Genomic DNA, 15,999 nt, shown 5'->3' with positions numbered 1-15,999 from the left:
TAAAAGGGAGATGGGACGGTAGTTCTTAAGTTGTGTCTTTTCAGCTTCCGTCTTTGGTATTAATGTGATAAACGCTTCCTTCCACGACTCCGGTGCCCTCTTCCCCTCCATAATTTCATTGCTGACCTCCATCAAAGGTTGTATCAAATAGTCTTTTAATGTCTTATAGTACTTGGAGGTCAGCCCATCTGGCCCTGGAGATTTGCCAAGTTGCATGTTCTGAATGGCTTGTTCAATCTCCTGTCGTGTTATTTTAGAATTCAGGATTGTCCTATTTTCTTGTGACAATTTGGATAGTCCATTTTTTGCCAAAAATTGTTTAATCTCAGCTTCGTCTTGCGGCCCTTGGGTGTATAGTTTTTTGAAGTATCTCTGGAAACACTTTCTGATGTCCACTGGATTCTGAATGTTTTTTCCTTCAATCTCTAAGTTTGTAACCGTATTTAATCTTTGTCTTCTCTTCAACTGCCAAGCTAGCAGTTTTCCACATTTATTCGCCGACTCAAACGTTTTTTGTTTCATTAGTTTAACCTTCCATTCGATTTCCTGATTTATCAGTTTAGAATATTGTGTTTGATAAAGTTTAATTTCTCTCAGAGTTGGCTGTGACTTCGGGTTCACTCTTAATTTCTTCTCTAATTCTTTTATTTTATCCAAGATCTTATCTTTTTTCTCATTTTGTGTTCTTTTCTTTACTGCATTCTGTTGTATCAAGAATCCCCTCATTACAGCTTTACTTGCGTCCCAGACGATTCTTTTTTCCACCGTAGTATTCATATTTATCTCAAAATAATCCTTCAAAACTTTTTGGGCCTTCTTAGTAATTTCCTGATCTCTGAACAAATTGTCATTCATCTTCCATCTAAAGGATCCAGTTGGTAGTAGTGTCATATCCATCTTTACTGCATTATGGTCGGAACAGGTCTTTGGGCAGATTTCCACTTTTCTGACCTTAGGTGCCAGGCCTCTAGAAATCCATATTTGGTCGATTCTTGTCCATGTCAGTTGGGCTTCAGAAAAGAATGTTCCCTCTCTTCCTAGTGGGTTCTTTGTCCTCCAAACATCAATCAAATCCATATTGTCTGTCATTTCAAAAAAAGTTTTAGGTAGTCTGCCGTCTTTTGTAACATTTTGACTTTGTGACTTGTCCATGTTAGTTGATACGACCCCATTCATATCTCCCATCATTATGATGTTGTTGTAGTCCAGATAATCCAGCATTGTCTCCTGCAGCTTCTTGTAAAATTCCGATTTCCCTTCATTAGGTGCATAGATTCCTAATATCAACAGTTTCTCTCCTTGATATTGTATCTCAATAGCCAAAATTCTTCCATGTTCATCTTTAAATAAGAATTTGGGTGACAGGCTCTCTTTTGCATATATCACCACGCCTCTCTTCTTAACTTTATCCGACGATACAAATTCCTGGCCCAATCTTTTATTTATTAACACTTTTCTGTGGAGCCTCGTCACATGTGTTTCTTGTAAACAAATAATGTCCAATTGTTCTTTTTTTAGTATATAAAATATTTTCTTCCTTTTTTCCGGAATGTTACAACCATTAATATTCCAACTCAACAATTGCAGAGACATCCTGAATTGATCTGGTTATTTCTCCAGGGGTGGTATCTTCTCTGGATCTTCAGGTTCCCCAGGTGCTGGTGTTGGTGCTGGCGTTGCCCCAGGCCCAGAAGGTAGTTCAATTCCTTTTTGAAGGTCCTCTCCGTGTGTAGACAAAAATTTGTCTCTCTCTTCCAATGTTCTAATTTTGACCTTTCTCCCTCTAAAGGTAAAAGATATTCCTTGGGGAAATTCCCACCTAAATGGAATTGCGTTGCTCCTTAGTAGTTTGGCAAGTTCAGAGTAGGCGGCTCTAAGATCCAACAATTGTCTGGGAATATCTTTGTAAATTTCAATTCTTCTGTCCAAAACCTCCAGTGACTTTCTGTAGTGTAGGCCCAAAATCTTGTCCCTTTCCTCCTTTGATCTCAATGTTATCAAACAGTCTCTGGGCCTCTCCTTCTTTGTAAATCTTCCAAGTCTGAAAGCTGACACAATTTTAAAGTCCTTTTCTTCCAAATTCCAGAACTTGGAGAATTCTTTGGTCAAAAACTCAGCTAGATTTCCTTCTTCTGCCTCTTGTAGTGATCTAATCCTCAAATTATTCTCACGATTTCGCAGTTCTATCATAGAAAGATAGATCTGATGTTCCCCAACTTGTTTAGTGAGTGGTCTTACCTCTTGTTCTAAATTTTCCAATTTTTGTCTGGTATCCTCAGCCAATTTCCGATTTTCTGCTGTGGCCTCCGTTAACTGTCCAATTGCTTCTGTATTCTGTACCACTTGTATAGTTAATTTATTTAGGCATTCTGTATTTTTGTCAATCTTTGCTGATTGCACATCTACTTTCTTGTCCAAAGCTTCCAATTTTTCAAAGATTTTGTCTAAAACAGAAACAGATACTCCTGAGGCCATATCTTCCAATTGTAACTGCTCTACTTCACCCTCTCCCTCTTTTGCCTGTAACGAGGCAACTTCTTCTACTTCTACTTCTGAGGGCAAAGTAGGTACAGATGATCTGCGTGTCTGCGAGGCTGAGGTTAGAGTTGTTAAAGTTGTTTGTCTAACTCTTCCTCTTCTTCTTGTGCCACTCATTCCAACGTTATCTATCAGTCAAGGTCACACTGAGTTATTCCCATGGGAATAGAAAGGCCCAGAGCAAGCAAACAACAAGGGAATCGAAAGTAAATGTAAATGTAAAGTCACTGTTTTAATCCAATCCTCTAGAGGGAGCTTAAAATGTCTTTCAGAGTCTAGTTTAGTATCCAGGAACCTTCAGATACAAATATTTAGCAGAGTTAATAAATAATCACTTTGTTACAGACAGTGCTTATTTGTCTCCAAAAAGAATGTTTCAAATTAAAAGGTCTCAATACCCTCAGATTGTTGCAAGTTCCAATATACAATATCCAAATCTGCAGTACTGACAGCTCAGTCTCTCAAAGCTCAGGCAGCTCCGGACCCTGGGTTTCACCTTTTGATTGTAATCCAATAAAAGGAGGAAAGTCAAGTGCAAATAATAATTCCAAATCTTTAACTTAGGATCTTTACTTTAGGTTGCAGGTTCAGTGGGTGCTTAGATCTGTAAAATTTAAAATCTCTTTCTTTCAGCCTCCACTCCTCCAACTAGTTGCTTTTTTCAAGTTCAATGGCAGCGGAAGACGGACTTTCTGTTTCCACGTCTCTCCGCTTTCAGCCAAGTTCAAGCAAATTCAAATTTTTTAATTTAAAGTCTCTAATTTCAAGTGATTCAGTCTTTACTCACGAGTAAGTTGCTTTTCGTCCGAATCCGAATTTTGACAGGAAAAGGGATCAGCGCTCACCGGCAGCAGCAGCGCGGCTTCGCTCCGCAGACTGTGAAACAGCTCTCAGCGCCGCAACCCCCCTCCACGCTCCGGAGCCCCTTACGGGGTTCCTTTAGCGTTTGGAGGGTCACTTAAGGCGCCCACCGAGCCTCAAGACCACAAGCTCTTGCTGCCTGTGGTTTTCCGGAGTGGGTCTCCGCTTCGCCGTAGCGGACGACCCGTTGTCTGTGGAGCCTCCTCTCCCGTTCAGAAGAGGACCGCCATTGCCGTTCGCGCCGCCCCCGGAAGTCAAGACAAATCATTGTAGCCTGCCAAGTCAACTTGAGATTGTTGGGTTTTTTTGGCTTCTTAAGTTTTCTTGGCACTAGTTCAAGTTCAGCTGAAGTTTTTCCAGTATGGTTCCAGTTCAAGCAAATGAGCATAGGGAAAAGGTGCTAATAATTGCCTGACTGTTTTTTATGTCCCTCTAATACTTCAGGTCTTAGAATTGACTCAGAGGTACTGCAAAGAACGGGACATTCCTTTCCCAGAAATCATCTTCACCAAGGAAGATAAAGAAAATCCCAAGGAATGTTACATGTTTATGGATGCTGAGAATCCCAAGGTTCCCATAGTCCTTCACTTCCCTCTCGTTAATGACACCTTCCACAAATACAAAGCACCAGGTAAACACGTGAGCTTACACAGCCTGCATTTTAAAGTATCTAGTTGTTATTCCCAAGTAGAATGTTGAACTGACTGAACATTTTGAACTTGATTTTGGTGTGGTCATTAAGCTGTTCTGGAGAACAGCAAAAGGTGAGGAAATGAACTGAGTGTCCTCAGAACAGTCTATTTTAAGAACTTGAAAATCTAAATAGAAAATTACTAATTCCTTTATGAATAAGGCTCTACCCTACCAACCAGTTCTGTCACGTATGCTGGTGATCTGGTTTAATATTTCAGTGGCTTATAATTAGCTAGTGGGACAGCATCAATACTGACATATTATGAAGAACTTGGATCATCATTTTTGCTTGGGACTTCCAATAAAAACACACACATCTTAAACATGAATGTTGTTGTTGTTGGTTTTTTAAAATATTTTTTATTGCTCAGTTTCCACATAACAAATTATCAAGCCATATAATCACCTACATAATCCCCCCCATTTTTTATTCCCCCCCAAGGACTTCCCTCAGCTCCTCTCCCTGATTTCGCTGCACATATTTTCTCTGCATATTATAAAACTGTATATATCCTTACATACCTGTCCATCATGTTATCAACAATAAATTTGTATGTGTTTATTCAAAACCTGCCAAGGAGTCCAGTTCATTTTGTTGTATTTTTAAATAATTTGTATAAAGTTCCCATTCCTCCTTGAAATCACAGTTGTCCTTGTCTCGCAGTTTGTATGAAACATGAATGTTGTTTTTTATAACGCAAGACACACTTTCTGGGAAATTTGGGAGAACGGGGAGCAGTTAATTTAATTGTCATGGTTAGCCAACTATCCCACCCCAGTTGATTAATTATTTATGCTTGTTTGTAATGTGGTATAGTAAAATACAGTATATAGTAAAATGCAGTCATGTTCATACTCCAATTAGCCCCAGTCAACATGATCAGTTGTCAGGAAGAATGGGAGTTGTGGCCCTCCAGATGTTGTTTGACTACAGACCCCTCATTCCTGCCTCAGAACAAGTTTGAAGGAAGGTATTCACGCAATGTATCTTTTCCCTCTCCTCTGGCTGCAGGAATAGAACGTGAATCAGAAGAGGAGAAATCCTTTGGTGATTTTGTGATTGGAGGAATGGACTCGCCATACTGGACACTAAACTTCACCTATGAACCGGAAGACTTTGACAAACTGCTAGAATTGAGTCGCTATAATGTACTGAATAACAAGGAAGCTGTTTTTAAAGCATTAAGTATGGCTTTAAGCAGACGAAAGAAGAAAAGAGGATTAGGGTTTCTTTGAAAACTGGGAAGTGAATGGATTGCAGTGCTTTTGTGAAAGATCCCAGTAGAAATAAATTAATCTTTGCAGGGTCCTTTTTATGTGAATGGATGTTGCACTGTGAAATTCTCTTCTGATTGCACTGGAAACTTAAGTTTACATACAAAGAAAGCTGTTCTTTCCTTTTTCTGTTCAGTGGATAAAACTTGGCAGTAGGTTTCCAGTGCTACAGGTCCAATATTTAAGAAGTCCATTTCTGAATGTCCACTGGGGTATATATTTCATTTGATATCTGGGTGGGGAAATCTGAGAACTGTTTTATATTTATTTTTATTGTAATCATATTGTAAATAGTCTTAATCAAAGAATATGAAATTAATGTTACATGTTCTGCTGGGTAAAGGGATGCAATTACTACACTTTGAAAGAATACCTTTGAAGAAGAAACACTGATACCGTCAAATTTAACCCTCATCTTGAGTGACTGGCATTCTACATCAGTGCACAAAGAATGTTATTTATTTTAAGAAATCACTGTGTGTTTGAATAATGAGGACAGGAGTCTTCATATCATGGAAATTCACAAGAAAGTGAATTTTTTTTTTTTTTTTACAAAACTTTTGTTAATCTTAATTTTGGTAATGAAGCACAACAGTACTTTTATAAATAAAAATATTTTTCTAGTCTCCCTGTCATTCTGAGCATTTGATACATGTGCATTGATTGATTGATTGATTGATTGATTGATTGAATTTATATACCTGGGCGTATAGGGTCCACTGGGCTAACGTACTGCTGGACTTCAGTTGCTTAATAATACAGTGGTACCTTGGGTTAAGTACGTAATTTGTTCTGGAGGTCTGTTCTTAACCTGAAACTGTTCTTAACCTGAAGCACCACTTTAGCTAATAGGGCCTCCTGCCACTGCTGTGCCGCCGGAGCACAATTTCTGTTCTCATCCTGAAGCAAAGTTCTTAACCCGAGGTACTATTTCTGGGTTAGCGGAGTCTGTAACCTGAAGCGTATGTAACCTGAAGAGTATGTAACCCAAGGTACCACTGTAGTAGAAGTAGAAGTAGTAGTAGTAGTAGTAGTAATAATAATAATAATAATAATAGTAATTTATTATTTATACCCAGCCACTATATGACCTTGTGTCATATATTCATTAACGAAGTCCTTCTCCATGAAAATAAGCAATGTTTCACCTTTGACATTTGAACTATGACAGAATACAACCTTTGGTAAAAGTTCTTGTAGAATTTACTGCCCAGTGTCTCTAGGATTTAGTTAACAAGATCTGGATCATCCCAATACCAGTAGCCGCTAAGAAATGTTGTACTTTGAGGTCTAAGCCAAGGTGACTACGAAATATTTTGTTGTTGTTATTGATTTATATTATGATTGAAATATGAAATGTTAAAGTGAAATGCTTCACGACAGTGGCATGTACCCAAAGACTTTTGTGTGACTGGAAAGCACTTCTGCTCACACAAGGCAGAGAGCTGGTTGAATACTGCAGTTTATTGACATTTTGGCGCCTGGGTGAGAATGCTAAGTTCTTAACATGGTAAACCAAAAGAATTTCTTTTTTAATGAAATATAGTTAGTAGTCATGACAACCCGTGAACTGATCTTGAACTGCGCAACAGAGACGTTGCTTAAGTGTCCCGTATCAAAAGCTGCTTTTGCACTTCTTAGTGGTCTAATAAGGCAAACAACTTCAAGCCTTTAAAATTGCTTATATTAAGCTTGTGCAGCGGCTTGTTTATGCAGGTTTGGCTCTTTAAGGTCCTCGTCATAAGAAGTGTATATTTTTCAGTATGTGAACCTTTCAACCAGTTCCATTTTTAAAAAATGCATGAACATTGAAAAGGAACATCCAATGCACAAATAATTTAAATGTCACACCAAACAGGAAATTCATAACTGAGGATAGTTCTCCACCCATTTTTACACCTATAGTTAATCATTTCTGCAGCAAAATGATGGGTGGGATAATTTGAGAAAGGTGATACTGAATAAAAATAATTTGGAAAAGGAGAGATACTTGCTGTAGCAGAAGAGTAGATTGAAAACAAAGGCGGAGAGTTCTTAGCAGAAAGACCATGCACTGTAAATTCACTTTTATACACAGCATGAGGACCACTGAGGATATGTGGTGGGAAGTCAGCAATCCTGTTAAGGTTCTTACCGCAGTTTGGAACACAGAGAAGAGGAGGGCTATTGACAACAGTTGTGCCTGACTGGGCACTGCAGAACTTGGCCAGAGCAAAAGCGACAAAAGGTCCAGTGCATCCTTCGCTTACTCAAGAAGCTGCCCAGAGGAGCTCTTTTGCATGGCCAAAGTTTTAATGAATCTAGAAAATTTAAATATTGCATATGTTTTAATTAAAAGATGAATTGTTGTTGTATAAGTGGGGCATTGTTGCTTTTGGTTGTTCTTAGGGTATTTATTTTTGTGTTTCTATGCTGTAAACTGCCCTGTGATCTTCAGATGAAGGGCGCCATAGAAATTACGGTAATAATAATAATAGTCAGATAAAACAGTCTAGATCATATGACCTGGACCAGGTTACTAAAAGTGATATATGGATTATGTTCTAGTGACTTCTAGTTAAAATTATTTGTAAAACTATCCAGGAAAACGTGTTTTTTGTACAGCTGAATGTGAGTATGATGCTGTGATGGACAATGACGGGGTAGTGCAGTGATCTAATATTACAATTTTGTATTGCTAAATGAAGTGGTTACATGTATTTATATTGGCGATGCCAATGCAATGAATCAAGAGGATGAATGGTTATCCTAAGGCTTTTCTCATGGCTGTTTAAAAATAAGCAAATAAGCAAAAGATTTTTAAAATCATCATCATCATTGCTATGTTTATTTCCTGTATCAACAAGTAGACATTAAGCAAACCTTTAGCGCACACTGGGTTTTGAAATGGACCTTGCTTCACATGCCAATTATAACTGTGAGAGAAACAACCTGAAATGTTAAGGTCAAACTATGACACCTCCTTTGTGAGGAATTTTGCTTAGCCTACACCCAGGCACCCATGGGCTGGGAGCTTGTGACACCTCTCAGTCGCTGACAGCACCAATTCGTAGAATCAGCCACCAGTGTCAGGGACAGTAATTGGGGCACCATTTGTCCTTGCCATTCTGCAGATCGGATGTGTAATGATACCAATGTGGTTTGGTATAGTGAGGAAACAGCCTCATAGTGGGGTATTCTGTTAGGTCACCTGCAAGTAGGCAATGCCCTAATGCAGGGGTAGGCAACCCAAGCCCCGTGGCCCGGATGCGGCCCAATTGCTTTCTCAATCCGGCCCATGGACGGTCTGGGAATCAGCATGTTTTTACATGAGTGGAATGTGTCCTTTTATTTAAAATGCATTTCTGGGTTATTTGTGGGGCATAGGAATTTGTTCATATTTTTTTTTCAAAATATAGTCCAGCCCACCACATGGTCTGAGGGGCAGTGGACTGGCCCACGGCTGAAAAAGTTTGCTGACCCCTCCCTCATGTATGCAACAGCAACCAGATTCGATGTTTGTATACAAAAATATGCAATATTTCTAAGGCTTTTTGAGCAGAGGTGGCTTGTTCTTCAAATGAAAAGCTATTTAGTGTGATAAAACTATATTTGCGTCTACTTAACAGCTGTAGAACTTGGTTACTATCTTGTATTATAAGCCCTTATGCATCTAAACCTGCACTTTCCTGCCTTCCAGAAAGGGAAGAAAACTTTGCAAGCTATTGTTGCAATTGTACACGCAGCAGGTAAGAGTTTCCTTTGTGAGACACATGAACATAATGCATGACCTTTTTTAAATAATAAGAAAATAGCATGCATACATTTTATAGAACTAGGGAAGCTAAAATGCCTCAAATCATAGTACCATAGAGATGGAAGGTACCCCGAGACTCACCTAGCACAGTCAAACCTCGTTTTTTGAACATCTTGGCTGCCGAATGTTTTGGAAGCCGAATGCTGAAAACCTGGAAGTGAATGCTTCCATTTTCAAATGCGCCTTGGAAGTCAAACGGCTTCTGAGGCGCATTTCTCAATTTCCCCCATTGAACTTGCTGACAACTCTTTGATCCTCGGTTTTTGAACATTTCGGAAGTCGAACAGGCTTCCAGAATGGATTACGTTCGAAAACTAAGGTTCCGCTGTACACAGTATTCCAAGTGTGGTTGCACCAAATATAAGGACATTCTTATATTGGCAGTTTTATTTTTTGATTCCTTTCCTAATGATCCCTAACTTAGAATCCACCTTTTTCACAGCTGTTGCAAACTACATCTTCACTTTCATTGAACTATTCCCCACAATCCAAATAACTCTTTCCTGGTTGGTCACCACTAGTTCAGCCCTTATCGGTTTATATGTGAAGATAGGATTTATTTGTTTATCTAATTAGCCTCTATGTGCATCACATCATATCTGCTTACACTGAATCACATTTGCCTTTTTACAGCGCATTTGCCCAGTTTGGAGAGATCCTCTTGGAGCCCCTTGCAATCTATATTGCCTTTTAGTACTCTGAATAATTTTACCACCCTGAACAACAATAAAGTCCTGGCAGTACTGCAATCTTCAGTCCCCTGCAGTACAGCTAATCTGGGTACTGGATATTGTACTAGGTAAAAACTGATGGCTACATTGCATGATTTAACAATCTAGGCATGACTTGGTTTAGCATCTGGAGAAGCTCTGAGGTCACATTTGGTAATGGATACCAGGAAAGGAACTCTGGAATTTTGTCAGCTAGTGATGTGCATAACTCAGTTGGCCACACCATAAAAATACAGTGCAAACTTGTTAAAAATAATAATTTTCTATTTATATGTGCACGGAGCACTCTTAAAGTATTTGTTTTTAATCACCAAGGGTGTGGTTGTGTTTCTGCTTATATTACAACGATTTCCAAGTTCTGTCACTTTAAAGGCAGACACAACCAGGACTAGTCCCCTTCAGTCAAGGAACCAGTTCCCTCAAGCACAACCTGACATTTTTCTCATCTGACTGCATGAGGCTTGAGAATACAGGATGTCTGAGGATCCGACTACCAGTTTGCCGGAGGTAAATTTAATAGTACAGCTATTCAATATATATATATATATTTGATGCAAAGTATCACCTGGAAGGGGAGGGGGCAAATGGAGGAACACATTTTGGGCTGGTGTGTGTGTGTGTGTGTGTACATATGCAGTACATGCACTACAGGGTCAGGACACTTGAGGGCATTCCAGTAAGATTAACATGTGAGGGGTGGAATCTGTACACATATGAAAAACGCTGTGAAAATGCTTTTTTAAAAAAAAATATGATGAAAATACATTGAATTTTACATAGCTCACTGTTGCCATCTAGTGTCACATATGCAGTGCTTTTTTCTGGGGGTATGCAGGGGTACGTATACCCCTAAACATTTTGTGCATCTTTGTACTTTTATCCATTTACTGTATTTATTTTTCCTGATTTGTACTATAAAATGGTGATTTTCTTGAGTCAAAATGAGAGTACCCCTAAACATTTTTTAAAGAAGAAAAGCACTGCACATTTGTATACTGCATTTTACAATTTGCAACTGTGTAGCTGAGTACAAGGTCTTGAGCTTAAGTAGGTAAAGCATTGTATGAGATTCTATGAGATTGTAACTCATAGAAGGGCTCTTTCAAATATCACCTCCTCATCTGTTTTGAACCTTACCTTCAAATTACTGTTCATGTTCTGGGTTAAAGTACCTCTCAGATATGCTCCTGTCTTATCATGCTACAATTCTGAGATTATCTATTCTGTTTCCTTTTGCTGGTACGTGTGCGTAGTTAAATTCAGTTTTGTGACTTCATCAAATCATACATTTGCTTTGCAGATCCAAACCTTCCCCACTTCTCAGCTCACTGTGAAAATCTTGAAAGCTAGAAATATCACTGCAGCCGACCCACGTAAGTACCATATTTCCTTCCCATTTTTGGTTGCCTCTCTTCCATGAAATTAAAAGGACTGGTAACCAGAAAAACAAAACATGAAACATTTTCAACAGATGGTGAGAGTGGAAATCTAAATTCAGGTTTTAACTAGGGATCAAAAACGTTTGGCAAACCTGAAATGCTTTGGCAGGTTTTTGAAGGAACCACAGTCCTACCCTTTTATATGTATAAAGACTCTTTGGACTGAGAACAAACTTGGTGGGATACATAGGTTTGCTTCTGACTCAGTCCTACTCCTCCTGAGGACTCAGTTGTTGTTGTTTAGTCGTTTAGTCGTGTCCGACTCTTCGTGTCCCCATGGACCAGAGCACGCCAGGCACTCCAGTCTTCCACTGCCTCCCGCAGTTTGGTCAAACTCATGCTGGTAGCTTCAAGAACACTATCCAACCATCTCGTCCTCTGTCGTCCCCTTCTCCTTGTGCCCTCCATCTTTCCCAACATCAGGGTCTTTTCCAGGGAGTCTTCTCTTCTCATGAGGTGGCCAAAGTATTGGAGCCTCAGCTTCACGATCTGTCCTTCCAGTGAGCACTCAGGGCTGATTTCCTTCAGAATGGAGAGGTTTGATCTTCTTGCAGTCCATGGGACTCTCAAGAGTCTCCTCCAGCACCATAATTCAAAAGCATCAATTCTTCGGCGATCAGCCTTCTTTATGGTCCAGCTCTCACTTCCATACATCACTACTGGGAAAACCATAGCTTTTACTATACGGACCTTTGTTGGCAAGGAGATGTCTCTACTTTTTAAGATGCTGTCTAGGTTGGTCATTGCTTTCCTCCCAAGAAGCAGGCGTCTCTTAATTTCGTGGCTGCTGTCACCATCTGCAGTGATCATGGAGCCCAAGAAAGTAAAATCTCTCACTGCCTCCATTTCTTCTCTTTCTATTTGCCAGGAGGTGATGGGACCAGTGGCCATGATCTTCGTTTTTTTGATGTTGAGCTTCAGACCATATTTTGCGCTCTCCTCTTTCACCCTCAATAAAAGGTTCTTTAATTCCTCCTCACTTTCTGCCATCAAGGTTGTGTCATCTGCATATCTGAGGTTGTTGATATTTCTTCCAGCAATCTTAATTCCGGCTAGGGATTCATCCAGTCCAGCCTTTCGCATGATGAATTCTGCATATAAGTTAAATAAGCAGGGAGACAATATACAGCCTTGTCGTACTCCTTTCCCAATTTTGAACCAATCAGTTGTTCCATATCCAGTTCTAACTGTAGCTTCTTGTCCCACATAGAGATTTCTCAGGAGACAGATGAGGTGATCAGGCACTCCCATTTCTTTAAGAACTTGCCATAGTTTGCTGTGGTCGACACAGTCAAAGGCTTTTGCATAGTCAATGAAGCAGAAGTAGATGTCTTTCTGGAACTCTCTAGCTTTCTCCATAATCCAGCGCATGTTTGCAATTTGGTCTCTGGTTCCTCTGCCTCTTCTAAATCCAGCTTGCACTTCTGGGAGTTCTTGGTCCACATACTGCTTGAGCCTTCCTTGTAGAATTTTAAGCATAACCTTGCTAGCGTGTGAAATGAGTGCAATTGTGCGGTAGTTGGAGCATTCTTTAGTACTGCCCTTCTTTGGGATTGGGATGTAGACTGATCTTCTCCAATCCTCTGGCCACTGCTGAGTTTTCCAAACTTGCTGGCATATTGAGTGTAGCACCTTAACAGCATCATCTTTTAAAATTTTAAATAGTTCAGCTGGAATACCATCACTTCCACTGGCCTTGTTATTTGCAGCAGTGCTTTCTAAGGCCCATTTGACTTCACTCTCCAGGATGTCTGGCTCAAGGTCAGCAACCCCACTACCTGGGGTGTACGAGACATCCATATCTTTCTGGTATAATTCCTCTGTGTATTCTTGCCACCTCTTCTTGATGTCTTCTGCTTCTGTTAGGTCCTTACCACTTTTGTCCTTTATTATGGCAATCTTTGAACGAAATGTTCCTTTCATATCTCCAATTTTCTTGAACAGATCTCTGGTTCTTCCCATTCTGTTGTTTTCCTCTATTTCTTTGCATTGTTCGTTTAAGAAGGCCTTCTTATCTCTCCTTGCTATTTTTTGGAAATCTGCATTCAATTTCCTGTATCTTTCTCTATCTCCCTCGCATTTTGCTTGCCTTCTCTCCCCCGCTATTTGTAAGGCCTCATTGGACAGCCACTTTGCTTTCTTGCATTTCCTTTTCATTGGGATGGTTTTCGTTGCTGCCTCCTGTATAATGTTGCGAGCCTCCATCCATAGTTCTTCAGGCACTCTGTCCATCAAATCTAAATCCTTAAACCTGTTCCTCACTTCCACTGTCTATTCATAAGGGATTTGATTTAGATTGTATCTTATCGACCCAGTGGTTTTTCCTACTTTCTTCAGTTTAAGCTTGAATTTTGCTATAAGAAGCTGATGATCTGAGCCAGAGTCTGCTCCAGGTCTTGTTTTTGCTGACTGTATTGAGCTTCTCCTTCTTTGGCTGCAGAGAATATAATCAATCTGATTTCGATGCTGCCCATCTGGTGATGTCCACGTGTAGAGTCGTCTCTTGTGTTGTTGGAAAAGCGTGTTTGTGATGACCAGCTTGTTCTCTTGACAGAACTCTATTAGCCTTTGCCCTGCTTCATTTTGCTCTCCAAGGCCAAACTTGCCAGTTGTTCCTTTTATCTCTTGATTCCCTGCTTTAGCATTCCAATCCCCTATAATGAGAAGAACATCCTTCTTTGGTGTCACTTCTATAAGGTGTTGTAAGTCTTCATAGAATTGGTCAATTTCAGTTTCTTCAGCACCAGTAGTTGGTGCATAAACTTGGATTACTGTTATGTTAAAAGGTCTGCCTTGGATTCGTATCGAGATCATTCTATCATTTTTGAGATTGCATCCCAGTACTGCTTTTGCCACTCTTTTGTTGACTATGAGGGCCACTCCATTTCTTTTGCGGGTTTCTTGCCCACAGTAGTAGATATGATGGTCATCTGAACTGAATTCGCCCATTCCCGTCCATTTTAGTTCACTGATGCCCAGGATGTCAATATTTATTCTTGCCATCTCATTTTTGACCACATCCAACTTACCCAGGTTCATGGTTCTTACATTCCAGGTTTCTATGCAATATTTTTCTTTACAGCATCGGACTTTCCTTTTGCTTCCAGGCATATCCGCAACTGAACGTCCTTTCGGCTTTAGCCCCGCTGCTTCATCAGCTCTGGATCTACTTGTACTTGTCCTCTGCTCTTCCCCAGTAGCATGTTGGACGCCTTCCGACCTGAGGGGCTCATCTTCCAGCGTCATAACTTTTATACGCCTGTTGTCTTTGTCCATGGAGTTTTCTTGGCAGGGATACTGGAGTGGCTTGCCGGTTCCTCCTCCAGGTGGATCACGTTTGGTCCAAACTCTCCACTATGACCTGTTCATCTTGGGTGCCCTGCTCGGCATAGTTCATAGCTTCTCTGAATTCTTCAAGCCCCTTCGCCACGGCAAGGCAGTGATCTATGAAGGGGCAGTGATCCATGAAGGGGACTCAGTTACACAGCTGCAATTCTAACATTATAAGTGTGTTATAAGACTGTGACACCAGACAGCTCTGTAGAGCTCAATGACAAATTGCATATATATTTTATTGCATTTTTAATAGCATTTGAATAGCGTTTTTAATATCTGTTTAGATCCAGCCTCAGAGAAGTCTCACTGAATTCAATAAGCATGAGTCAGTCACGAGAATGATATCAGTAGGTCTACTCTAAGTAGAACTTATCTGGATACAGCTCACAGTCATGCCATCTGAAGCTTAAAAAATAATCCCTTTCCAGATATTACACAACACAGAGTACCACCTTATTAGTTTAGGACTCAGAGGTAGCTACGTTTTAGGTATAAATATCATAGGTAAGTGAAGACTGGTCTACATGTAAAACTCTACACAGAAGCTGTCCTGGTCATTGATGTGAAAAGCAGGATCACTACACATTTCAGTGGGGAGGACCCATAATTCAGTGGGTAGAGCACATGTTTTCTGTGCAAAAGGTTCCAGGTTCAATCCCTGGAAATTTCCAGTTAAAATAAGAATCAGGTAGCACAGGTTTCCTCAGCCTTGGCACTCCAGATGTTTTTGGCCTACAACTCCCATGATCCCTAGCCAGCAGGACCAGTGGTCAGGGATGATGGGAATTGTAGTCTCAAAACATCTGGAGGGCCGAGGTTGAGGAAGCCTGAGGTAGCAGGTAATGGGAAAGACTCCTGCTTGTTTGAAAAGCTGCTGCCAGTCAGAGTAGATAATATTAGGCTAGGCGGAGAGATAGGTTGACCCTTGGTATACGACAGTCTTCTATGTACTGCCATGTAGATTAAATATGTAAAGCAGCCCTTTATATGTGATTAGTAAAATACCGAGGGTGGTAGTCAACTAAGTGTTACTCAGAGTAGACCCACTGAAATTAACCAACATGACTCAATTATGACAACTGGTTTCAGTGGGTCTACTCTGAGTAACACTTAGTTGACTAACACCCCTACTGTTTTGATAAGATCGGTATGTGTAGTTGGTATGGAGAGGTTTGCAGACAGCTCAGAGATGTGTTGTTTACCTCCATCCTTCTGTGCTAGATGTCTGTCATGTCGTGTCAGGCCAGTCAGTGGGTGTGGATGATGGACAATTTCTCCCTCCCTTTGTTAAAAGGTGTCGTCTAGTGCAGGGCTTTACTTTCCCTCACAG

At 40.3% G+C, this 15,999-nt stretch overlaps 1 protein-coding gene across 3 annotated transcripts in view; it reads left to right on the top strand.

Moving 5' to 3' along the window:
- Positions 1 to 5,993, top strand: part of PLA2G4F (phospholipase A2 group IVF) — a 28,041-nt gene extending 22,048 nt beyond the window's left edge. For all 3 annotated transcript variants that reach the window (XM_080996600.1, XM_080996599.1, XM_080996598.1), the window contains exons 19-20: positions 3,844 to 4,030; positions 5,105 to 5,993. In XM_080996600.1, coding sequence (XP_080852726.1) covers positions 3,844 to 4,030; positions 5,105 to 5,328 — 411 coding nt within the window. In that variant the 3' untranslated portion in view covers positions 5,329 to 5,993. The remainder of the gene's footprint in view (positions 1 to 3,843; positions 4,031 to 5,104) is intronic.
- The last annotated feature ends 10,006 nt before the right edge of the window (positions 5,994 to 15,999 follow it).

This window comes from Podarcis pityusensis (assembly GCF_964106645.2).
Source record: "Podarcis pityusensis genome assembly, chromosome: 1".
In the NCBI taxonomy this organism is placed as follows: domain Eukaryota; kingdom Metazoa; phylum Chordata; class Lepidosauria; order Squamata; family Lacertidae; genus Podarcis; species Podarcis pityusensis.
The sequence above is the reverse complement of the archived record's forward strand: the minus strand, read 5'-3'. Positions and strand labels throughout refer to the sequence as shown.